The 25205-nt window shown below is 43.5% G+C and overlaps 2 protein-coding genes across 4 annotated transcripts; both read left to right on the plus strand.

Moving 5' to 3' along the window:
- The first annotated feature begins 106 nt into the window (after positions 1 to 106).
- On the plus strand, positions 107 to 9040 carry LOC139641496 (lysosomal amino acid transporter 1 homolog). Of its 3 annotated transcripts, none has more exons than XM_071515914.1 (8): positions 107 to 182; positions 3323 to 3516; positions 3614 to 3743; positions 3907 to 3994; positions 4616 to 4770; positions 4871 to 4963; positions 5922 to 6107; positions 7831 to 9040. In XM_071515914.1, exons 2-8 carry the CDS (start codon positions 3326 to 3328, stop codon positions 7915 to 7917), a joined length of 930 nt encoding a protein of 309 aa, XP_071372015.1. In that variant the 5' UTR covers positions 107 to 182; positions 3323 to 3325; the 3' UTR covers positions 7918 to 9040. The 3 variants fall into 3 exon arrangements, with proteins under 3 accessions (XP_071372015.1, XP_071372014.1, XP_071372013.1); XM_071515913.1 differs by lacking the exon at positions 107 to 182 and adding an exon at positions 2662 to 2724; XM_071515912.1 differs by lacking the exon at positions 107 to 182 and adding an exon at positions 2849 to 2886.
- Positions 9041 to 15490: 6450 nt separating this feature from the next.
- Positions 15491 to 24598, plus strand: LOC139641498 (bile acid receptor-like). Its single transcript, XM_071515915.1, has 10 exons — positions 15491 to 15587; positions 19204 to 19602; positions 20105 to 20245; positions 20678 to 20802; positions 21629 to 21727; positions 21837 to 21933; positions 22828 to 22944; positions 23344 to 23433; positions 23552 to 23665; positions 24396 to 24598. The coding sequence occupies exons 1-10, from the start codon at positions 15491 to 15493 to the stop codon at positions 24596 to 24598; spliced, it is 1482 nt and encodes a 493-aa protein (XP_071372016.1).
- Positions 24599 to 25205: the final 607 nt, after the last annotated feature.

Genomic DNA, 25205 nt, shown 5'->3' on the forward strand with positions numbered 1-25205 from the left:
ACCGCAGGACCTGACATCAGCGTAGTTTGGTGCTGAGTCGTCAGAGAGGCAGGCAGGCAGACAGACAGTCAGCTGTTTACATCAAGTTCATCTCAGACATTACGGAAGTAGCATGTCGATGCCTTTCTACCCAATTTCATTCAAAGTCTGACTGCGGTTTAAATCGTCAATTTCTTCCCGAGGTAGGATATTTTCTCTCGACTAGACAGGGTGTATATTCAGGTGACTGGTTTATCTAGACTAAGCCTTTCGAACTCAAATATTTTCAACTGATATAAACAGGCCGGTATAACACCGGGTTAGATGGCACGCTCCCTTCTCTCTTGTATCTACACTAACGCCAAACTCCATTCAAAACCTGGCAATTTAATGTTTCCTTGTTTATCGGCAAACGTGTACACCTCGCAGAATATGGCAAGACACTTTCTGAATCGTTAGGATCCACTACTCAATTCGGCATACATCCAATCCACCAAGCAGCACGTTATTATAATAATATCCCAGTTTTATAATTGGTTCAATGTTCGCTGTCTGCCTTTACGGTGTATTTTGGTGGAAGAAAAATATTGTTGGAAAACAGGGGAATTCATTCTATAAGTTATGTTATTGAAATAAGTGCTACTGGTCTATTGGGTGTATGTATTGAAGAGTGGCTCTTAGCAATTCGTATTAGCTCTTAAAGTAATGTTTTATCAGGTGTTAATGTTTGCCTAATAAGCAAAGTAACATTAAATTTGGAGATTTTTGATAGGGTTTGTTGTGACCGTCTCTACATACACTAGAGCAGTGATTCTCAAACTTTTTCATATCAAGGACCCCTAATTTAGTCTAAATTAGTGCCTTCAACCCAAATCTGACAATATTTTTTATTGTTAGATATGACTTTGTCTATACTATCTGTATTGCAGGTAGAGGAATAACAGTGAAAATATGTCAGTTATGAAACAGTTATTCTACACTCTGATTATGTTAACTTCTTGTTAATGAAATAATGCTGAAGTTTAACAATTCATCAATTTGCTTGGGACCCCCTGGCACCCCCTCAAGGACCCCTGGTGGTCCCTGGACCCCACGTTGAGAACCACTGCACTAGAGAACGCGATTTCTCGTGACTAGATGGACCCGTCAGTAGCAATATTGCCCCTATATAAGCAATGGACGTGGACCTGGATGTGATTAGCAATATTTTCACAGCTTAATACTAAAATGCAAAGCTCGTAGAAGAATGTGGGAGCCTAATGTCGAAGTAGACGGCTCAAGACTAATGACTGAATTACCAAGCGGAGCGACAAAGGCTGCTTAACAAGGGTTATTAATATGTGTTGAGAATATGTGAAATGTGCGCCCGCTGGGACACCAAGCTGGAATTACTCAAGCTGACCCAAGTGCAGGGGTTCCCAGGCTTTGTCTTGTCAGCTTTGACCCTCACATAGATACACATTTGAACCTCATTTGTATGGAAGCGTATCGCATGCATAATTCAGATGGAAATGTAATATCTAAAATGGCCATGTAATCCTACATTTGAATTTATATTTACCACTTGTATGTGCAGTTTTTGGCTCAAAATGAAAATTTAATAATGTTTTTTTGCATTTGACAATTCCTGTACTAGTATTGACATTTCATTTAAAACAGGAATTTGCACGCTTTATTTTTAGCTTTATTCAAATGATGATGCAAATTGGAAAATTTAAATGTATTTCCCGAACTGCATAGATATGTTTCATGTGATTATGCAATAATGGTGTCAAAATTATAATTGATATGTCATTTACCTTATATGGTTTTACACTCTCTAATAGGGTGTTTTACATTTCATTATTAAAGACAATATTATGCTGTAAAGGTGGCAAAATGTAAATGCTTATCCAAATGTAAAAAGCGAAACAGCGCCTCCTGTCTTGGCCATTTAATACACACACCACTGCGCTGATTCCCTGGCAAAATGCAATTGCAAATGCATTTTATAGAGCATCTTTGACTGTATTAACATTGTCACAGGCGTCTACCTGTCAGTCATCCCATTAAGGCGGGTCTTGCGTTGTGCAATCGGAAGTAGTTCACGTGGGAAAGGAGAGAAGGGTGTCAAACTTTGTTTGTAACCCCTGGCGTTGTATATTTGTATGTCTGTTATTCTTTATTACTGTTCTGTTACTCCAGCTATGCTTTTGGATAACTTTGTATATCTGATGCTGATGATAATAAAAATAAATACAAAAAAAAAAAATGATAAGATTTTGTCTGGGGGACCCCAGTCTCAGAAGATATTTGTTGTTTTATGTGGTTTGGAATAGAACTAGAGACGTCAGTGTATACTCCAAGTGAGGAGGTAGCAGTGGGAGTGAAGCTTATATCATTCTCTCACTGTCCTAATTTCAAATGAATTAAGCAATAATGAAATGAAGCTATGATTGCACAATGTTCCTAAAGGCTATGCGGCCTCCTAGAATAAAGTGTCGAGCTAAACTTTTATTTTGAAAGCCAGGGTGGTTTGACGCGGCTTGTTTTTGGAGAATAGTTGGGGTTCACGAGCCACTGGTCACCTGTTACCTTTGCGAAGCCACGCCTCGTTTCCGTGACGTTGCAGCTTAACGACCAATCCGCTCAGTCGCTACCACATTGTTTACAGCCTGCTTCCTTGTTGTGTTGTCAGCGTCGCCAGACGTCTGAGAGGTTTTGTTCTGGAAAGGACGTTATCGGCAGTTATCAGCGGCTTAACAGGCAAGAGCAGTTTATGCTTTTCCCCCCCTTTCCCCCAGTGTGCCAACAGGTAGTTTACTAGACGTTTTCGATGTAAAAATCACAGACGAAAGCGAGCTATTCATTGTTATGGTCGCTAGCTAAATGGCTAACTGTTTTGTTTTTTTCTCTGCTGATATTATGGTAGGCTAAAAGAAAAAACAAAAGTAATTCTTCTAACGTTACCGGAACTGTCTCACTTTGTTAAACTAATCAGCAAACCAAAGCAAAATGTAAATCCAAACAGCCTGTTTTTTATGTTGTCAATGGTTATTGACCCCGGTTACGATCGTGTTAACTGGAAATTGTGTTACTTGTGACCCAGTGTGCTATTTTCTTTGCTGTTTATGTGGCTGATTTTGACTGTGTGATGAAGCAATGAAAAGATATATGCCATATATTTTTTTTTTACTAATCTTGTTTTTATGCCTTCATGTAAAGCACTTTGCTTTCAGAGAAGTACCGTGAAAATAAAACATATCAGTAATGTAGTAGATCAGGTGCTGCCCAGTTGTAATGAAAGCTGTAGACTTGGGATGACTTGGGGTTTTTTTTTTACCGAGGCTTTTCTCTCCCGCAGAACATGTGGTCAGAGGGAGTCCTGACGCGGGGGGCCGTCGGCTGGACCATGGAGGGAAACTTCACCACCCTGTGCCCTAACGGCTCGGTCTGGGTTTGGGAAGGGCTTGGGGAATGCGCCCAGGACGGCAGGGACATGGCCAGCGTCTCCCTAGGCCTGCTGTCCATTCTCTGCTTCATGGTGTCTTCGCTCCCGTAAGTGAAATAACGGTGTCTCAGCCCTCTCACAGGCAGCACTTGAACCCATCTGAACGCCTCGTATCTTTAAATTCTGTTGTCTCCCCGGTTGCAGACAGTACTACAGCTCCTGCAGAACGGGGAACATGGACAGCGCGCTCTCTATTTGGTTTCTGCTGCTGTGGCTGGGAGGTGACAGCTGCAATCTAGTGGGCTCCTTCTTAGCTGACCAGCTCCCACTTCAGGTGACTGGTAGTTCAGACACACAAAATGTTTGAATCAGTCTTTGGCTGCTAACCATAGTGACCAAGTGGACATGTTTTTGTTTCTGTGCCAAGAAAATAGGTGTTTTTTTTCCCTGTCACATCTGACTGTCATGTCTCTCTCTCTCTTTCTCCTCTCCTCCAGACATATACAGCAGTCTATTACGTCCTGGCCGATTTGGTGATGCTAGGCATGTACCTTTACTACAAAACAAGGAACAGAACGGCTGAAAGTGAGTGTTTTCCTTCTGCTTTTTCGCTCTTAACACTCTTAATCCCGCGGTGTGAGAGCCATTGTCTTTGGGTTTCACTGTGTGAGTTCCAGTGCATTGACAGATTGATCAAAGCCTTGTTTGGTATCTGACACTCACACACACACACACACACACACACACACACACACACACACACACACACACACAGACGTCCTGGTAAACAGAAGCAGAACTGAAATGCACAATTCAGATGCATCTGTGTACCTTGGACAACACAGGCAATTAAATGATCTGGTGTGGTCATTATCTTATAAAAGTCATGCATACAGTATCTTTTATCCCCAGTAGGTCATAGAAGTAACAGTTCAATAACCTCCAAGGCACTACTGTTTATTGAAAGGATCTATTTTATCTGACATGGCCGCATAGTGAACAAGCCTCCTAGATCAGTGATAAGGAACAATGGCCCAAGACTAGTGCAGACAGAGGGAAGAGGTAATCCCTGAACCCTGTAATGATGTCATCACGTGCCTTGTTGCTGCTGACCTTCGACACGGTCCGCCCTGTCTGGAGGAATGTGCTGAGTCTGCCAGTATTGACGGCGGACCCCAACCGTCTTCCCCTCTCTCTGCTCTCCAGGCAGGAGGGTTTTACACGCGGTGGGGCTGGCCTGCGTCCTGGGCTGCACCGCCGGCCTCGCCCCCCTCCCCCTCCCCGGGCCCCGGTGGGAGGCGGCGCCCTCCGGGTTCAAAGGCCGCGCCCTGCTCTCAACCTCTGACGTCGGCGTTATTCAGGTGAGACGCGCCTCGTTCGGTCAACCGGCGAACCGAGGTGAACCGGTTATTCCCGGCTTTATTTGGTGTTAACGCCGCCCGCCCTCTCCGTCCGCTCCAGGCTTTCACCACCAAGGAGATCATCGGCTTCTCCATCGGCTCGGTGTCATCGGTGCTCTACCTCTGCTCCAGACTCCCCCAGATGTACACTAATGTGAGTAGGACAGGCTGAGTAGAAACATACACTGTGTCCAAAATGCCTTTAGTACATGCACAATGATAAGTACTATTAGCTGCATTTCTAGGTGTACTGTACAGTAGGGGTTGACCAATATGGGTTTTTAAAAGGCTGATAACGATATTGATATTTTTGGATTGATGCTGCCAATATCAATGTTTTTAGATCTGACCTTTTTCATTCCCCAAAATTACAAGTATTCAGTGTTTCTATTCTTGTCAGGGTGGAAAAACCTCTGAAACAGCATTTAGACCATCATGGGACACTAAAACTCTCCACTGAAACCCAGGACACCTGTTCTACTATTAATAATAATAAAAATAGAAATATCAGTATAATCCTACTAGGGCTGCAACTAACGATTATTTTCATTGTCGATTAATCTGTCGATTATTTTCTCGGTTAATCGATTAGTTGTTTGGTCTATAAAATGTCAGAAAATGGTGAAAAATGTGGATCAGTGTTTCCCAAAGCCCAAGATGACGTCCTCAAATGTCTTGTTTTGTCCACAACCCAAAGATATTCAGTTTACTGTCATAGAGGAGGAAAGAAACCAGAAAACATTCACATTTAAGAAGCTGGAATCAGAGAATTTTGACTTATTTTTCTTAAATTATTACTATTGGTTATTATTATTATTGGTGATTAATTTAATAGTTGACAACTAATCGATTAATCGTTGCAGCTCTAAATCCTACTTTCAAGTATAGCATTCAAATCCAGAAAGCCGCATAACACCAGGGAATTTTTCATTATACTGATGCTGGAGAAAACATGTCCATTAAAACCATTTTTTAAACCCAGTAAAATGAAACAGATCCCGCAGGCGCTCGAAATTCTGACGGGGGGAAAGAAAAATGCGAGGTGGTTGTGGAAACGTCTTCCTTCACGTTTCTTCTTCTCCCGTCCTCTCTTATACCCCCCCCCCCCGCAGTACAAGAGGAAGTCGACGGAGGGCGTGTCGTACTTCCTGTTCGCCCTGGTCATCCTGGGTAACACCACGTACGGCCTGAGCGTCCTGCTGAAGAACCCGGACCGGGGCGAGGGCGAGGGCAGCTACATGATCCACCACCTGCCCTGGCTCATCGGCAGCCTGGGCACGCTCTCCCTCGACCTCATGGTATCCTTTCAACAAAAAAAAAACCAAAAAAAAAACCACATGCTGCCGGGCCTCGGGGCTCTCCCTAATGCCATGTACTTGCTACATTTTAGGCAGCTCTGATCTAGAGGAGGGGACAGCATGTCACATGGGTTTAGGTCTCGTGATTGTATGTGTTTGTGTGGGTGGGGGTGGGGGACGGGGGGTGGATATATGGTAGATATCAAAAGTCGTAAGTTTTTGACATTTTTATGATTCCCCACAGGGAAATAGCAAAATAGTAATAGGAGACAGCAAAGAAAACATAGCATATGAATAAGAATACGGAAACTTTGTAGAGAGTTTTGTAGCGTTACATGTCAAAGTTTTGTAACTTCATTACATGCAACCATTAATTAAGGCTAAATCAAACGTTGAGTTACAAGCATTTAAAATGTTTTCACAAGTATTCAAACTGGAATGACAAAGACAGATTTCTTTATTTCAAGTTTGCAAAGCTTTCTTAGGACCATGAAACTCAAAATATAATTCCTTCAATTCAGCTTCAAAGGTCTGGATTGCGTCAGTTGTTTCTCTCCATAGATCGATGATGATATCTTAAGAGTGACGTTGCTGACAGCTGATATTTTGTGCCAGTATTCAGTGTCTTTACATTTCATGCCCAAAGAAATTCTTAAATTATTATAAGGGTTCAGTGTTTCCCCTAGAATTGTATTCTTGTCAGGGTGGAAAAGCCTCTAAAATAGCATTGAGATGCTCATGGGACACTAAAACTCTCCACTGAAACCCAGACTAAAGAAATTATTCTCAGGTTAAGGCAGGATGAGCCACCCAGCTTTGGTAGGGGAAACTCTGAGATGCATTAGGCCTTCAACTGAAGAATTAATTTACAAAACATTATGGAACAATTCAAGTGCAAAGTAAAATTTCATTGCAGTTTTTACAGTCTGTTTTGATGTAGCTGCAGTCAGGGAGAAACCTCCATCATATTGGTGGTAGATGAGATTGACAGGCCGATATCCACTTTTAACAAAAGGCCAGTATCGGCCCTAGTATATGATAAAGCAGATGGAAAAGAGTCACTACTGAGTGACAAGACCTGGGCTCAAGTTAGACTCAAGTCACAGTTTGAATTGCTTGAGACTTGACTTGATGCATGAAGAGAAGACTTGGGACTTGACTTGACTTGGGTTCTGGTGACTTGGGACTTGACTCTGACTTGTGCTTTGATGACTTGAAAAGGTTTCTAAAGTCTTGACTTGAGATCTTGTGTTTGTGTAAATGACTTAGATTGAAAGTGATGAGATTTGTTCCAGCAGACGACTGAATTTAAATTCTGTTTTCTGAATTTGGATGGAATGATTGAATTTATTGAAGTTGAAACTGATTCTAGAAATCAAACTCATGATGCTCTTACCAAGTTTTTATCCTATTAAAACCATATTGCATTGAAAAGTCCTAGATATTTAGTTTTCTTTAAGATATTAAATTGATACTGGACTCTTGATTTGTTCTTGCTGTTCTACATTTAGACTTGAGACTTGACATTAATGACATGGACTTGACTTGGACTTGACTTGATAATCTACATTTAGACTTGGGACTTGACTTGGGACTTGTGCCTCAAGACTTGAAACTGACTCGGGACTCGAACGAAGCGGACTTGGTCACACCTCTGCTTCACAGTTAATTGTGTTTTCTAGCACCACAGTGTTCTTGAGATTTCCTTGACGCCCCGGTTCAGATCTCCATCCAGTTCTTGATTTACCGCAACGCTCCGGTGGAGGCGGACGGCCGCTGCGACGAGACCGCCGCTCTGCTGGGCAACTAGACCGGCGAGCCCAGGGTCTACTGGTTGGACGCGACCAGACACTCACCCCCCCCCCCCCCCCAGTGAACCCTCAGAATCACATTCCCAACGCGTAATCATGGCTGGACAGACACGCAGGATGAAGAAAATCCCTTTTTGTTCAGTTTTATAGTTTTATTTATTCTTTTTCTTTTTTTTTAATGTATGCGATCTGTGGTTTTTGTCACCAAAAGTACTGAGACAGACGAGGTTGTTCGTCGGGTCGCATCGCGGTGCTGTGACGTACTGTTAATCGCTCTTAATCTTCTCGTTTTTAAAGGGACGGTTGAGAGGTTCAGCTGTCAGACACGGCTGGGAAGCTCCTCCTGTCAGCCCTCTCCCGATTTTAGGTCACAACCTGGATTTTAGGCATGGGAAACCTGCTGGCGTGAGAGGCCAGGCCGCACAGAGGTTTTCTCTAAAATCGCTCTAGTGTTTTTTTTTTAAAGTTGCCAAACGCTTTGAAGATTATGACACTACCCGCTGCATGAAGCCCTGACTGATAAATGTAGAAGAACCCGTTTACAGCGATTCAGCACGTGTAACTTGAATCTTTTTCGGTGTTTCGGGCTCACAGAGATGTGACCGCAGTGATGTGTCTCATTTGAAAATGTAAAAAAAATGTATTGTAAAACTGTAACGTGTAAATGTATGTAGTCGAGTTCTATTTTTAATTGATCGGTTTACACCAATTGCCTTAATCAAAAAGAACGTTTTTATTTTTAGCATTTATGGGTTTTTTTGTGCATTTTAGATATCAATTTTCCTTGAAAGGAGTTTATTTTGCTATTTGTCTCACATCCAGACACTTGACTTGTTGTACATTCGGATTGGTGTTAAGTCACATTGCTCACTCAAGATTTTCACTACAGTTTTTCATTCACATACAACTTTTTTTTTTTTTTTGGTTCTCCTCACTTCATCCTCACTTCTTTACACGTTTTAACACAGTTAGTTGGTTTTGTACCTTGAAAAATTGTTAAATGTGTTCAGTGGGTCCGTTGTAAGTGCGGTGAACATTAAATGGATAAATAGCAGTTACCAATTTTCTCTGCTCTTTTCATTCACCCCCCTCCCTGTGTACGTCCTCCACCTCCATTTGTTAGAGCAGCGGGGGCCAAGGCCTGTTCCTGGCCTTGATGTTGACCTTTGACCCCCCCGCCCCCCGATGACCTCGGCACCCCGGGACCGGGCTTGACCTGCTGCTGGGAGGCCTTGACAGCCGCGTTGTTTTTCTTCATTAGCCGATTCACTGTTCGCTCTGGCCCTGGGAATCCCTCCCTCCCTCCCTTATAACACACACACACACACACACACACACACACACTTTTCTTCACACTTAAACATATGCATACACACACAAGAGACATTAAGGGCCCACCCAGTGAGGAAGCAAGGTCAGAACAAAAACTATCATGCTGGGTTCAGTGAGGAGAACTGTGTGTGTGTGTGTGTGTGTGTGTGTGTGTGTGTGTGTGTGGTGGTGGGGGGGTATGGCTTATGGTTGTGAAACGGGGCAGAGAGATTGTTAAGCGGGACGGGGAGTTAGCAGGAAGAGCCAGTGATAGGGAGCTTCCATCCATCATCAGGGATATGAACTAAGAGGCTGTTTATAAACACACTATACTGGGAATGTCTTAATGAGGTGACTCCAGGACTGCTGGGGCCTTACCAGTAGTGTTTGTGTGTGTGTGTGTGAGGGGGGGGGGGGGTGTCTTGTGACTGGAAAGGTGCCGGTTTGAATCCCTGGACTGGCTGGGGAAAGTGAGTGCTCCAGTGCTGCTCCTTAACTGGGCAGCTCCAAAACTGAACGTGTGGAAGTGAATGAATGTGAAGCCAGAAAAAAGGCGTGATGCTCTGTCAACTTTCCCTGGATAAAGAAGAAGGAATAATAGAAATGTGGGCGTCTCGGTTGCACCAGGATTAAATGAAGAGCCTGTATTCGCTCCATTGTAATTCAACCTGTCCAGTGGGAGACTATCAGCCACAGCGGAGAAGGAGGGAATGACCTGACTGAACCTGTCTCCTAGGGATGGGAAGATACATTGAAATTCAATATATCGCAATACAAAAAAGTGACAAAACATATAGTGGGGCAGAAAAATGAATCGCGATATTGGCTCCATTTTATTCTGCTGTCGTAATCACAAATGAGACGGCTTGACCATCACAATTTCATCCATCCAAATTCTATTATTTGCACTTTGTAATGACATTTTTAAATTATTTACATTCTAGCAAGCCAATGCCATCGCTAGAAAGATTTGTGACTTAAAAATAAACATAATTCTGCAAAGTCAATTAACTTTTATTTATTACATCGTATTGTGGTTGTATCGAATCGTGAACCCCATATCGTGTATTGAATCGTATCGCGAGATATCACGTATCATCCCATCCCTAGTTAATGTTTACATCGTCTATAGCAGTGATTCTCAACCTTTTTCATATCAAGGACCCCTAATTTAGTCCACATTAGAGCCACGGACCCCCACTTGATGAGATTTTGTCTCTTGAACCCAAATCTGAGATCTGTCTTTATTGTTAGATATGATTTTGTCCAGAATTCCATGACTATATGCACTGCAGGTAGAGAGATAACAGTGAAACTATGATCAAAATTGTCATTCTTCTACATTCTCTAATTGTGTTAACTTCTTGTAAATGAAATAATGCTGAAGTTTTACAACTCAGAAATTTGCTGGGGACCCCCTCAAGGACCCCTGGCGGTCCCCGGACCCCACGTTGAGAACCACTGGTCTATATAAATGCTCTTATTGTTTCCCATTTCAGTTTTTTTTTTTTTTTTTTTACAGGTTTTCCCCACGTTCTTCCCCAAAACACGACTAGGAATTATTTCTACAAACCGTTCACCTCACTGACCAATTTTGAGAACATTCACTGTAATAGAAGATCTTGGGTCGGGATGATTCCCCCTCCATACGGCCACATGTTGCTCCATCTAAAATACATATTATGAGTAACTGTCTCATTTGAGAGGCTCTGTTTACTCTGTGTGTGTGTGTGTGTGTGTGTGTGTGAGTTCAGTGTGTGAGGATGGAGGCTGGACTGGAGTCGACGTTACAAAATGCAAGAGGCGGAAAAAGCGAGAGGATACCAGGACACACAGCAGCACCAGGAAGACTAGCAGCATCAGCGGTGAGTCCATAACCCCTGCTACTAACTTACACAACTTATACATAGCTGGAATAGTTTATAATGTCAAGACGGTGTACTTTAGCGATCTTTGACCCGAACATCAGCTGGCTTCTGTCCTGCTTCCTGACTAAATAACTCTTGAAATGCGAGCAATTGATTTGACCTGTAGAGTTAAACGTTTTCTCAACACTGCATTTCTGCCTCATCACATTATTATCTTGTCATTGGGCTTTAATGCTGCAGTTTATTATGGTTATTATTACTGTGGTGCCCTGTTTTTGCATGCCAAAAGCATTAAGTTTGATTGTAATTTCTTTACAGTAGCGTATTGTTTTTCTGAGGAATTATTAGGTATTTTATCCATAATCTCAATGCAAAGTCAATGGTTCAGGTTGGTATGAAAGGGATTTATCAAAATAGCCTTTTTTGTAGACGGGAACAATGAGCAAATACTGTGCTTTGAAATTCCAAAATCATCATAACCTCTAGAGAAGTTCCAAATATCGAAAATAGTTTGTAATAGGGATAAATAACTACACATAACTAACATAGGACAATTTTGCATTCCTCATGTCATGATAGCCAAATACCCCCCCCCCCCCCCCCCCACTCGCACTCACACACACAAACACACACATATGCTCAGACGTTAGCCATGGACTTTACCCACAAATCCCGGGCTGCAAGGCCACTTTTAATGTAAGCGTCTGTTTCCTGTTAGGATCAGTAAACAGTCCGGCCCATTATCGAGCCGCAGCTACCAGCAAACAGCTCTCTGATAAAGAGAAGAGAGCTGGAGCCAGACGCATGGGACGCCCTGTACGGGACCCATGGTGCGCTTTACCCCCAGGCTTATACTGGCAGTGCTGCAGGACTAATTGGTTTAAAGGTGCGATCACACCTACAGCTGGTGTTCTTTGGTCTGGACCATAGTGGGAAAAGTTTACTTTGTTTAGTTGGTTTAGGTTCACACTGGCCAGTTACAAGCCAAACAGGGCTTGTTCACAAAAGTCACATGACTCACAAGTACCTTGGTCAAAACAAATCTGATTTCAGTCCCTGTCATGACTTGTCTGCTCTTCTCTAGTGTTCGTACCAGTTGAGAACACATGAAGAAATAGCTGTGCTTTGTTATGCTAGGCTTTCCAAGCATGAGGAACTGCTGTCAGATGTCATCATGCTTCTCCTTGTACCCATAAACCCTTGTGTCTCGGGGTGGTTTCCTGTAGGTTGGGATTACGTTCTCCTTCCTAATGAATCGCACCACAGTTCTCTTGGAAGAGGACTGAGACGCATTCTCAGGCGTCTTATTTGGTGCCACCAGGGTCCGGATGGCATCGCTCTCACCTGGCCAAACAAGCCGGACTAAAGGAGGAAACGCTTCAGAGTTCGAGAACCGCTCGCCGTGAACGCGCCCTTAAATGTCCACTCTTTCCCTCCGTCCCCCTCCTCCTCCTCTTCTCTCGTGACAGTCATCTCCCACGGGGCGAGCCCTGCGTTCAGGCCCGTGTCCAACAACGTGACACCTCCGCTACAACAGAAGATCCATGGTGACATTTGTACGCTCTAAGACATCGCCCCCATCGCTTAGCGTCATATGATAATAAATGGACACCACAAGCTGGCCTCTCCGCACTCTACTTTCTCCACTACTTTCTCTTTTTCCTCCTCTCTCCTGCCTTTTCTCGGAAGTCAGAGACAGTTTGAGGGACGGTTTGTTTTGCCGGATACGTGAAACATCGCTGTGAAGGGAAAAATAACAGTAGACCACCTCTTCTCCAGGAATGGATTCATGCCATTCTAGAAATTACCACAAATCTGTCATGCATGAGGCATTCATCTACGCAACTGTAAATGATGATGTTAAGTCAGGGGCCTTAGAGGACTTTTTTCAACTATGGAGCAAGGTGGAACATTCATTTCTACTGTATGGCTCTTTTACCTGCAACTCCTATGATCCTGCTCACCATGGGCTTTATTAGAGTACTTTACTATTTGGGATTCAAATTTATTTTTGGACCCAAGAGAACCAACCGAATCTGTCCCTAGCACAGACAAGAATGACTTGAGCTTGGTGGAGTTGAACTTCTTCACCACAGGTCCTTAAAGAGTCTGAAAAAGTCTTTCAAAATTCATCTAGGCCTTAAAAGTATTAAAATGTCTTAAATGCAGTTATTAGAGGCCTTAATTTTTCCAGGTTTCTTTGCACTGCATGTCCACTCTTAGATGAATCCAGAACAGGGTTAGTAGTACAACCTGCATCCTGTCTGCTTTACTAAACACAGTTGGACTTTGTGTCCCTTAACAGGGAATTTCCTGCTGTCCCTTTTCCTTATTCTGTCCATTTATAGCTTCACAACTTTCATTAGCTATGTTTAGTCAGAAATGGTTTTGCCAGCTTTGTGTCTTTATTTTGGTTAATAATTTACTTTTAAATTCAATTGCAGGTAGCATTAAAAAGCTCTTAGTTTGTCTCTCTTCAGTTTGGCTTTCTGAGACATGCAAATACCCTGTAGATTACATCATTAATGCCTCCATGGGTGAGGGTTTTCGTGTTTTGTATGGTTCTATATCACAAAAACAGACAAACATAAAAAAGCAGTTGCTTGGGTAAAATTTTGGCACCACATAAAACCATATAGATCTATTTTAGGTCTATTTGCTGATGCTAGTTTGATGCTACGTTCTACAGTTACAGAACAGCCTCTTCTAGATTTAGGAGCCTATTTGCTCTCGGATCGCCTGTTGTCTCCAATCAGCTGCTTTAACAGTTTTGTGTTTACCCTTAGGCCATGTCGGCATCGTGTCCCGCCGCCGCAGTGTGCACTTTGGACATAACGACCTTGTTTCAACCAAATTCCTGTTTCATTTGTCATCGCCATCCCATCAGTGACGGCTCCAGCTATCAGTAAGCAATGGGAAAAGAACATCGGCGTTCCCTCTTTCCTAACGCAGCGCTTGGGTTGGGAACAGGCCTTTTATAATGAGCCAGAGAAGGGATGATACGCGGGTGGGAGGACGCCATTAATCCTCAGTAAGCATGCTGCATGTCTAACGCCCCTGGTGAGGAGTTTACGGGCCAGCGTCGGGGTCGCTCCTCTCTCTCCTCGGGGGGCAGCTCGGGCCTCGACTCCTTGGCTCTGCCCGGGCCCGAGGTCGAGCGGCCCGCGGGGGAGGCGGAGGTCCCCGAGCCCCTTAAATCTCACCGCTGTCCAATATTAACTGCAGCACAAACAGAGCAGTGGCAAACAAGAGGCCGAGTAAACACACTCCCAAGGCTCGGAAGACAAACGCGCAGTCATGTTGGTACATTACACACACTCAAACACACATTTTAAGTAAATAACGGCAATATCAGGATTAGGGTTTAATTGATATTTTTAGATTGAAGCTGCCGATAGCCAATATTTTGCGTCAATTAAAGGTGGTCTAAATTCAAATTTGACCATTTTCATCCCAAAAAATAACAAAAAAATTACAATTAGTCAGTGTTTCCCCCAGGATTTTATTCTTGGCAGAGTGGAAAAGCCTCAAAAACAGCGTTTCATCATCATCATGGGACACTAAAACTCTCCACTGAAACCAGGAGTCTCTTATGCTTCCCATAGACAACCAGTGTAGTATTGATCAATTCTACCAAACTGATTCCATATTTACCATCATATCAGAGGTGGACGACTCTGGCTGATCCAGATTTTCTTTTTAATAAACAGCCCATTTATCAGCAAAGCAATACATAAGTCTTATTCTAGTAAGTATAGTAATTCAGTGGTGGGAATTCATTAATTTGACCCTGAAGACTAGATTGAGAACATGTCTCATCAGCCCAGCCCAGCTGCTGCACACTGGGATACACTCATGCAGGCCAAACCTGAACATGCAACACACACACACACCCCATGAGGGACCCCCCCCCCACCCATGAGGGAGGATATCTCCAGCTTTCTCTCGCTCCCTCCATCCGTTCATCCTTCTGATCTGTGAAGTCCCAGCCAGGACCAGCTGTTTGGACCCGAGTCCCGTCCCGTCTCTCTCCTTCCTGGGTGTCCCGGCTTTTTCCCTGCGTCTCTCCCCCCTCCCCCCGGGGGACCGCCGGCCCTCCTCTAGTGCATCACCCGCCGTAGACCGGAGCCTCAGCTGCGCTCTCCTCCTCTCCTTCTTCTTCTCTGTTCTCGGTGTCGCGGGGGCCCTTTGCTTTAAAAATAGGCTGGGATATCGGCTCGGACAGCTAAGAGACCTGGACGCGTCCCGGGGATTGAGGAATGTCTCTGAACGTCCCAGATCCTTCATATCTGTGAATCCTCCGAGTGATTGTCTCCGTGTGTGTGTGTGTGTGTTTATGTGTGTTTGAGGACAGTTCCTGTATTACTAGGCGGAGAGAGGATCTTCTGTCCAGATGAGAGAGTGGACTGAGTTGGAGATGAGCTTTTCGGCCGGGGGGTTTCTCTCTGCCTCAGATGGCTACTGCCCCACAGAGCAACTCCAGTACTATGGTGAGCCCACAATGCTCCTTCTACTTCTTCTAATTCTACTTCTGCTTCTTCTACTTCTTCTAATTCTACTTCTGCTTTAGTTTCTGCTTCTGCTTCTTCTATTTCTACTTCCGCTTCTTCTTTCCACTTCTGCTTCTACTTCTAATTCTTCTATTTGTACTTCTGCTTCTCCATCCGCTTCTGCTTCTACTTCTTCTATTTCAACTTCTGCTTCTTCTTCCACTTCTGCTTCTACTTCTTCCATTTCTCCTTTTGCTTCTGGTTCTTTTATTTCAACTTCTACGTTTGCTTCTACTTCTGCATATACTTCTGCGTCTGGTTCTGCCTGTTCTTCTACTTCTGCTATTACTTCTACTGCATCTGCTTCTACTTCCAGTTATGCTTCTTCTTCTACTGCTATAAGAAGTGATATCAGTGCTGATATATAGACTTACAACAACAGATACATTAAAGTTGGACTGACATTAGCTTTTACTATGGTTATTCTTGACTAGACTAGGGACATGTGGTTACCAATAAATGCATTTTTTTTTTTAAATCAAGCCCATTTAAACCAACATTTGTTTCAGTTAACAAGTGTATGAAATAGACTGTTCTCTTCAGACATGAACATTCATGTCACAAAGTTATTTGAGTGAATTCAAATGATGCTGCATAACTTTATGGTTCATTAGGGACATTGGCAGGTACAGGTTGTTAACCAAATTTTTTTAACGTGGCAGAAATGTATGAAATTTTAGATCTGGTGAACATCCAAGAAAAACAGGAATATTGACCTGCTTTGACCTCAGTCCTACTTTAATACTGTAAAACTATAGGCAGTATATTTCATTGATATCTGAAGTTTTTATGCACTGCTTTCAGAGATAATGAAGTTTAATCAAGCTTTAGTTTAAGATAAAGTAGCTTGTTCCCCACACATGCAAGCAGATGAATCAATGCAATGCAATGCAGCTGAATTGAAATATGTCAATTTCTACACTGTTGCACAACGAGGATGTGACTGTACTCTGCACACTCATGTCCGCCGCTGCAGTTTACATGTGCGCAACCTCGTCTCATTCACCCTCGCGATTGATGAATGAATGTTAAGTGTTTATTTACTGCCCCTGAGCACTCGCTGACATGGAAAAAAAAAAAAAAAAATCTTCTTGAGGGAGTTCAGCCGGCCTCGCTGCGTTCTCCAGCGCGCAAGGAGGGGGCCCGAGCGTGCATTCGGAGTATCTATTTATAATGAGGAGTATCAACAAACTCCCCCCCCCCCCCCCCCCCCTGTTGTCTTCCCCTCCTGCCCTTGTGAAGGGGTTGGGGGGAGGTGGGGGGGGTGGAGCTCGATGGGGGGTAGATCGCTGGTGTCGTTGGCTCCCTAGCGTGCGTGGGATGGAAGGGAGGCTGACGAGTGTTTAGACAGCGTTAAAATGGTTTACAAACAGTGCTATCCACGGCTCTGTCACATGACGAGAAGCCATGGACTCCAACCCCACCCCCCACCCCCCGCACGCCCAACCCCCCCCCATCCCACACACACACACACACACACACACACACACACACACACACACTCTGGTTAAGACAGGAAACATCTGGAGAGAGAAAGTAAGAGGAGAAAGGAGGAGTCAAATTGATACATGCCCTTCAGAACCATTGATTCAGTTGACTGCTTATATCCACTAAATTGAAACAATGACTGATGACTGACATGATATGATTTGGTCAGTGTGATAAATTATTAGATGTAGCTCGCCAAACTGTCAGCTTAGAGGGAACATTAGAATTCTTCTTTCAGTCATGGCTTCCAAATACATTTCTAGAGATTTTTGCTTGATCTTTGCTCACCATTATAATATTTAAAAACAACAAGATCACATTTGGACCTAGGACTGAGACTTAAATAAGAACATAGGCTAAGGTACGCACAGTTCTACACCTCGACACCCATGGGTCAAGGTGTAGAACTGTCCCAACTCTCCCAATTGGTGGCCCATGGGTCTCACCAATTAACACCCATGGGTCAAAAGGCAGGGCCGTCCGTCTCTTCAGCATCACCGTGCAACAAAAACAGGAGAGGGAAAGACTCGTTCATCACCTTGGAGATCTTGTTTGACACAACGATAGGGAGCAGTGGTTCTTTGAAGGTGATAGGTGGAAAGAGAGGGAAAGCAAGGCCAGTGGTTCCGGGAGTTGATGTGAAAGGATGAGAGGGAGTCTTGTCAACAGTGATTGGATGGGAAGATTGCTACGCTTGTTGCCAAATTTAGTTTAAAGGGTCTATTTTTAATGGTTCACCAAAACAATGCTGATTTGCTGACATTACTCACAGTGCTGCATGAATTCGTCATTAACCACAGAGGGTGGTCTGTTGCCTCCATCCCAGCTTAAAGGGATTCTTCAACCATAGTTACCTCCGCCAAGGAGGTTATGTTTTCGGTGCCGTTTTGTTTGTCTGTCTGTCTGTTAGCAGGATTACGGAAAAACTACTGGCCCGATTTTCATGAAACTTCGTGGAAGGGTGTAGCATGGGCCAAGGAAGAACCCATTCAATTTTGGAGCGGATCCGGATCCGACTCACGAACAAGCAATAATAGCACGAACCTTGGCGGAGGTCTGCGCTCTCCGAGTGCCCTTCTAGTTCAAAATAAATCAGAGTCACTGTTAATGTCAGTGAATGAAACTGACACCCAGCTTAATATAAAATGTATTATCCTTGTAATTTCCATCTCGAACAGCACTGACATTTGGGTGGGCTCTCCATTTAATGTGTAGACAGATCCCAGACCAGTCCTCGTCCTGGTCCAGCTGCGCTTTAAGCGGCTGCCAGCGGCCTTTCCTCAGTGGAGCAAGGACTTGCAAAACACAAGCTGCTGCGCCACACTCAAAGATGTTTCCATCGCTGAACGGACATAAACGGCTGACTACAGCGCTCGGAATATTGATCAAAACTCTCAAACTCTCAGCTGCATCCTGTTGTGGCACTTTCAAACTCGTTCACAAGCTCTCACTCTCAGCTCGTTTTTATTGTATCCCCCAAGACCCATAAAAGCAATGAAGTCACACATGAATCACGTACGATGGTGGACAAGGATCACATTCCTACAACGCACTTTGACTCCGAGGCAGTGTGACCGTCATAGCCGCGCTGCTCGAAACGTTCGTTCACTTTTTTCTTTCCCGGTTATGATTGCGCAAGGGGGAGTCGCGAGGCCGGGCCAAATGCAGATACACTCATTGACAATCAGTCTCCCTCCATTATGTTATTTGGGAGGCCAGGGGCTGATCTCGTCACTGCTGGTGCCTTTGAGACCCAAGGCTGGACACAGATGTGTACCGACTCGTCAGGCATGGGAATACAATACATGCAGAGTCAATCATTTCCCCAATATGGTCATTATTCATGGTACTGACTGGGTAAAATGTACTTCCAGTGCAAGTCTGCAGGTGTATATACCATTTCCCAGTCTTTTAAACCTAGTTCTGGGTTATAATTTTCTAGAACAATCAGCAAAAGTTGCCTTTATGCCCAACATGAGCATCAGCGATTAAAAACATGAATTGTGAGGGGTGATGAAATAATCCAAGCTGTTAATTGCTCAGGTCTTTTCCCTTCTCTCCTTTCCAGACATGCTCGGTGACCCCCTGGGCTTCCCCTTTCAGGACCCTGACCTCCAGGCGCTCCCGTACAGCCAACAGCAGTACAGCCCCGTCAACCTCCCCTTCTCCCTCTATGGATCGCCGTCCTCCTCCACCTCGTCGTCCTCCTCTTCCTCCTCCCAGCCCTGCCACCCTCCTTACCTCTACAGCCCTCACTGCATGGAGGCCCCCTGCGATCCCAGCCCCGAGCCCCAGTGCGGGGGCCTGGCTCAGGTGGTCGCGGTGGGAGGACTGCCCCTCGCCCTCGGGCGGAGGACCCGAGTGGGGCCAGGAGGGAAGAGCCGAGCTCAGGACGAGCTGTGCGTGGTTTGTGGAGATAAAGCGTCCGGGTATCACTACAACGCTCTTACCTGCGAGGGTTGCAAAGGTAAAGGATGTATTTTGTCTAGGGTTAGACCGATCTATTGGTTTGATCGGGTCGATGTTGGCCTTTTATTAAAAGTCGGGTCTCAGCTTGTCATGTTGTCCACCGTTGATATGATGGAGGTTCCCCCCTTCTTTATTGTTTAGAGTTTTAGTGTCCCATAATGGTCTAAATGCTGTTTCAGAGGCTTTTCCATGCTGCCAATAACATGAAAATGGTCAAATGGTCAAAAGACATTGAATATCAACACAAAATATCATCTGTTGGCAGCTGACTTTCAATCCAATAATATCAGTATCTGTATCAGCCTTTGAAAACTCTCAGTCTGACCCTGATTTTCTCTCCCTCTCTCTTATGGTCTGTTTTTATGTTCTCACATTTCTTACCTTGCTGTTTTTGCATTTGACGTAGGTTTTTGTCTCGTAATTGTATTTTGACAGGTACCTATTCAAGTAAAGATTTCTTTAGTTAACCTCATCTGGTTCTTTTCCCGTTCCCCCACAAGGTTTCTTTAGGCGGAGTGTGACTAAAAAGGCCGTGTATCGCTGTAAGAGTGGCGGTGGCTGTGAGATGGACATGTACATGAGGAGGAAGTGCCAAGACTGCCGGCTGAGGAAGTGCCGCGCCGTGGGAATGCTGGCCGAATGTGAGGGCAACTCCTCCTCTAATGACACCTAATTCATGTGCTTGAACTCTCATTTTACTTTTTGTAATGCAGAAAGAATTATGAGTGATACTAAAATCACTGGACATAGCTTGGTTAGGACTGCTTTCCAAAAGCAACATGCATTACAAAAATGTCAACAAGTGTCAATAGCTTGAAATGAGGCAGAATAAATCAGATCCCTCCACTGATATGAAGAAAATTACACTTAATACAAGAAAATCCTTGAAACACGTTGCTTTACATTGGAATCAAGTGAAATTATCTCACCCCATTGGTAATTTTTTTTTCAATTGTTTCTATAAAAATATGAGTTTAAGACTCAACACTAAATTACATTCAGATCTAATGTAAATGAGGGTTTGTGAATGATGCACTAGCGAAGGTGATTGAAGGTGAGTGGTTTGTCCCCAGGCCTGCTGACAGAGGTGCAGTGCCAGTCCAAAAGACTGAGGAAAGGAGGTAAAGCCAGAGGACAGGAGGAGGAGGAGAACACAGACAGCAGGAGGGTCAGCTCTACCAGCAGGCTACCAGGACAGGTACTGGACCACAAGTTGGTTGATCAGTTTGATTGTTGTTTGGTTGGTTTGATTGTTGGTTGGTTGGTTTGATTGTTGGTTGATTAGTTTTACTGTTGGTTGATTGGTTTGATTGTTGGTTGGTTTGATTGTTGGTTGATTGGTTTGATTGTTGGTTGGTTGGTTTGATTGTTGGTTGATTGCTTTGATTGTTGGTTGATTGGCTGGTTGGTTTGATTGTTGGTTGATTGGTTGGTTAGTTTGATTGTTGGTTGATTGGTTGGTTTGGTTGTTGGTTGGTTGGTTTGATTGTTGGTTGATTGGTTGGTTAGTTTGATTGTTGGTTGATTGGTTGGTTTGGTTGTTGGTTGGTTGGTTTGATTGTTGGTTGGTTGGTTGATTGGATGGTTGGTTGGTTTGTTTGATTGTTGGTTGATTGGATGGTTGATTAGTTGGTTGGTTTGATTGTTGGTTAGTTGGTTGGTTGATTGGATTGTTGGTTGGTCTGATTATTGGTTGGTTGGTTGGTTGGTTAGATAGATGGATGGTTGTTTGGTTGGTTTGATTGGTGGGATGATTGGTTTGATTGTTGGTTGGGTGGTTGGTTTATTGGTTGGTTGGTTGGCCCCAAAATGTCCCAACATCATTGAAAGGCCAATTTCAGGTAAACAGGGGGTCACACAGGGTCACAGCCACACACAGACTGATCGTGTATATTCCATTTATTTATTTTAATGTGAAAAAAGTTACATATTGTAGCTTTAAAATGCGAAAGCGACAACATCATGTAATGCTAATGCTGGTTCTCCTCATCAAACACCCCCCTGCTTTATTGCCTCTGCACTAGGTTCTGTCTGCCAGTTTATCCCGAGAACAGAAGTACATGGTGGACAAGATGGTGGAGGCCCATCGGCAGTACAGGGCGCAGGACAGCCCCCATTGCAGGGTGGGTCACAGTTCCTTGTGGAGAAACTACTAGTAGTTCCAAACATGTTTCCTTTTATCATTTATCCCTCATGATTGCTTGCTGTATGATGCTGTCTGTATTTGCGTAGGTGTTTGAGTGGCCATGTATAGATGAAGGGGATGGTCTGTCTGATGTAGTATCACCCCACCTACAGAGACTGCTGCAGTTTGCCAGGACAGTGCCGGGTAAGATGAACTCCAATAAGTGACTTTCAAAATCTAAAATCTGCTTTCCTCTGTGTTCATTTGAATGCCAGATTAACACAGAAACCAAATAGCAACAAAGGGAAAATGATGCTAAATTTGCTTCCAGTTCAAAGGGGATATAAGAAAGAAAGGAGCCGTTTCTTGCTCTGTGGTGCCTTCCTCTTTTAAAGTAATACTACTGTTTTGATGATGATGATGATTTGATGATGTCAAAGATGTCCAATGAAGTTACTGGTGTTAACCTTTAATTTGCTACAGAAGCGATTTCAAAATCAAGGGTATCTTGATAGCTTATCAAATCTAAGCTATATCAAAGTCCTTGCATCTACATAATATCATTTGCCACCAAAACGTCCAAACCTCCTTATACCCACTAAATTTCTAGGGACAAAATGAAGCAATGACTGATAAGATATGCAATGTGCAACTAACTACCAGTTTATAGGGAACATTGTTACTTAATACTTCCCATATGTGTTTTTTTTAGATATGGTTTCCAAATTTCCAGATAGATTTCTGGCAATTTTTGCTTGATCATTGTTCTACATTATAAAAATAAAAACTACTACTTAAGCTGGGGTATGGAAAGTCCCACCCCTTGTTATACCCATTTGAAACCCATGTTTATCATTGTGTCAAATGAGCTTCCTTAAAATTTGAGTGTTCTTTGGGCCTGGTTCCCTGCAAAACTTAACAAATAACCTCCAATAGACTCAAAAGCAGTATAGGAAAGGAGTAAAAACATGTTGATAGAAAGCAGCACATGAGCTAATGGATGGTTCTGTTTTCCAGAATTCAAGTAACATTTTATTTATAGAAAATCCTACATGGCTTAAATGGGGAAAAAAGCAAATGTTAATGTTCTCCATGCAGGTTTTGACCTCCTGGATTTCTCAGACCAGAGCGCTCTCCTGTCCAGCTCTTCGCTGGAGGTTATGTTCCTGCTCTCGGCTCAGCAGTTCTCCCACAACCCAACGAGCCCCAGTCCAGGTACCTGGACCTGTAGAAAACATCTCTGTGGTGTGAAGTAATTCCACTTGTTTCCAATGCTGTTTGTTCAGAGAATTTTCTTGAAGCAATGCGCAATAAGGCAGATCGCTCTTCTAGTATCAAGAAGATGACGCTTGATTCAAGATAATTCTGGAAACCAGTTGATTTGCATTGGAAACAAGTTGAAATGATCTCAACCACATGAGCAGATTCTTTCACTTGTTTTAAGAAATATAAGATTTTAAGACTCAAAACTGCACTAAGATGGTTGATGGTAGATTTTTGCAGCAAAGGATTGTCGGTCATATGAGCTGGCAAGGTTAATTTCTTCATCTAAGTGGAGTTTGGGAAGGGGGTCAAAAAGCGTTGTCAGTGTTATTATATTTTCCCTATTATCAGCCCTGCAGCCTTTCAACATGTCAACACACTACTGGCTGAGAAACATTGAGTCCAAGGAAAACATCCATAGTAGGACCTTGGTCAATTCAGGTGAGTCCATGGATACAGCCACAATCGTTTTTAAGTCAGTATTCTGATCTGTGAAAGGAGTTTCAAGGTATTTCATATAAAAATAAGTGAGGTATTTCCCATTTGCTTGCATGTACAGGAACCAGTGAGGATCTTCTAGGGCCGGTGCTCAACTTCTTCCACAGTATGGCGGCGTTAAGGGTGACCGAGTCCGAGTACGCCCTGCTCACCGCTACAGCTCTGCTCTGCTCAGGTCAGAGGAGAAATCTTTACTTTTTTTTTTTTTTTTTTTTTACTTTGTGGGTGTTTGGTCCAAGATAATCCAATCATTTATCAAGTCAAGAGATGCACATGCAGTATTCAACTGTTCCAATGTGGGTAAATAACGATTATAAACTTATCTGGAGCTCTTGAACAGATAGTGAAATGGTGCCTCTACAATGATTAACTCAGTCTATCTCTGTAGGTCTTTGTGGGTGAGCGCTGCTTGTCTGCCTATAGATTTCTGCTTCATTCAAGGACACTGGATCTCTGTCAGGGTTGAAACTTGCTCTGCTCTGTTTTCTTGCTGTCTGGCTGGACTTTAGTGTTCGACCTATATAGGTGATAGATACCGACAGCCGATATTTTGTGTTCAGTAGCTTCAAATTGGACCATTTTAATGCCAAAAAATTTATAAATAGGCAGTGTTTCCCCCAGAATTGTGTGCTTATTTAGACCATGGGACACTAAAACTCTCTATTGAAAAACAGGATAGTAAGATTAAGAATGAAAATAACATGTTCATGCATACTTTTATGGAATCTGATCAAAACGTTGCATTAGAATCATGGATTCCCATAGATCGCCGTTTCACAGTTTGAATGGAGTTTCCATGTGGTTCTTCCATGTGGTTCTTCCATGTTTGGAAAGAAACATAAAGAAACAGATTCAGTTTCGGGCGATATGAACCAGCCTCTCTCTGTGTGCCTCTGTCCTCGCAGACCGGGCGTCCCTGCAGGCGGCCGGCTGCGTCGAGAAAACGCAAGAGCTGATCCTGGACCTGCTGTCCAGGGTGTGCGGGGCCCAGGGCGGAGCTCCGCGCGGGGGACCGCAGCGCTTCGGCCGCCTCCTGGGCAGACTGACGGAGCTGCGGACCCTCCGTCACAACCACCTCCTCCTGACCAGACAGCAGCCCGGACACTGATGGAGAGTTAATGCGTTTCCTTCTGCAAGCAAATCACTGTGGTCATGTGAAAACCTCCTAACTCCAATTCTTAAAATTCTATGACCCCTTGGGTTAGAAACCCTTTCAAAACCCATTGGATAAACTCAAAAATGCATGGCGGTCAAGCTAAAATCAAGTTTTTCTTAGGTTATGGAAAATTAACATCTTGGAGATGCAAGGTTTTCACCCAACATTGATCTGACTGCATTGGATTAAAAGGATTGTCTTGAATCCTTATTCTCTAATAGCTCACACCGACAACTTCCACCCTCCTCTCAGTTTGTTTGGGCTCATTTTGACTGAAATGTATGTTAGTATTGCAATTATTTGTGTCCATTAGCTTATAATGTGACTGAAATGATGATTGTGGGCTGTGGTGGTTTTGTTAAAGCAAAGGTCATTTTATACCTGTACTATACAACTAACACATACGCTTACAGTACTTCTCACTATGTTAAATAAGGTTAAAATAAAAATGAATGTGCTTATTGGAGTTTGTCAATGGAAAAGTGACTATCTGGCTTTTAAAAGTGTTCATGTCTAGCGATTGGCAAAGTGGTTACAAGCTAGGAAACAAGTTTATATG

Source organism: Centroberyx affinis, unplaced genomic scaffold (assembly GCF_046629955.1).
Source record: "Centroberyx affinis isolate AG114_WGS23_722 - 3 ecotype Tasmania unplaced genomic scaffold, CSIRO-AGI_Caff_v1 ptg000379l_1, whole genome shotgun sequence".
Lineage (NCBI taxonomy): Eukaryota > Metazoa > Chordata > Actinopteri > Beryciformes > Berycidae > Centroberyx > Centroberyx affinis.

Coding starts and splice junctions, on each gene's coding strand:
- LOC139641496 (XM_071515912.1), top strand. Junction 4,771..4,870: donor CTGACGTCGGCGTTATTCAG/GTGAGACGCGCC, acceptor CGTCCGCTCCAG/GCTTTCACCACCAAGGAGAT. Junction 6,108..7,830: donor CGCTCTCCCTCGACCTCATG/GTATCCTTTCAA, acceptor GCCCCGGTTCAG/ATCTCCATCCAGTTCTTGAT.
- LOC139641498 (XM_071515915.1), top strand. CDS start 15,491: ATGAGAGAGTGGACTGAGTTGGAGATGAGCTTTTCGGCCGGGGGGTTT. Junction 21,934..22,827: donor GTTTGCCAGGACAGTGCCGG/GTAAGATGAACT, acceptor TTCTCCATGCAG/GTTTTGACCTCCTGGATTTC. Junction 22,945..23,343: donor CCCAACGAGCCCCAGTCCAG/GTACCTGGACCT, acceptor CCCTATTATCAG/CCCTGCAGCCTTTCAACATG.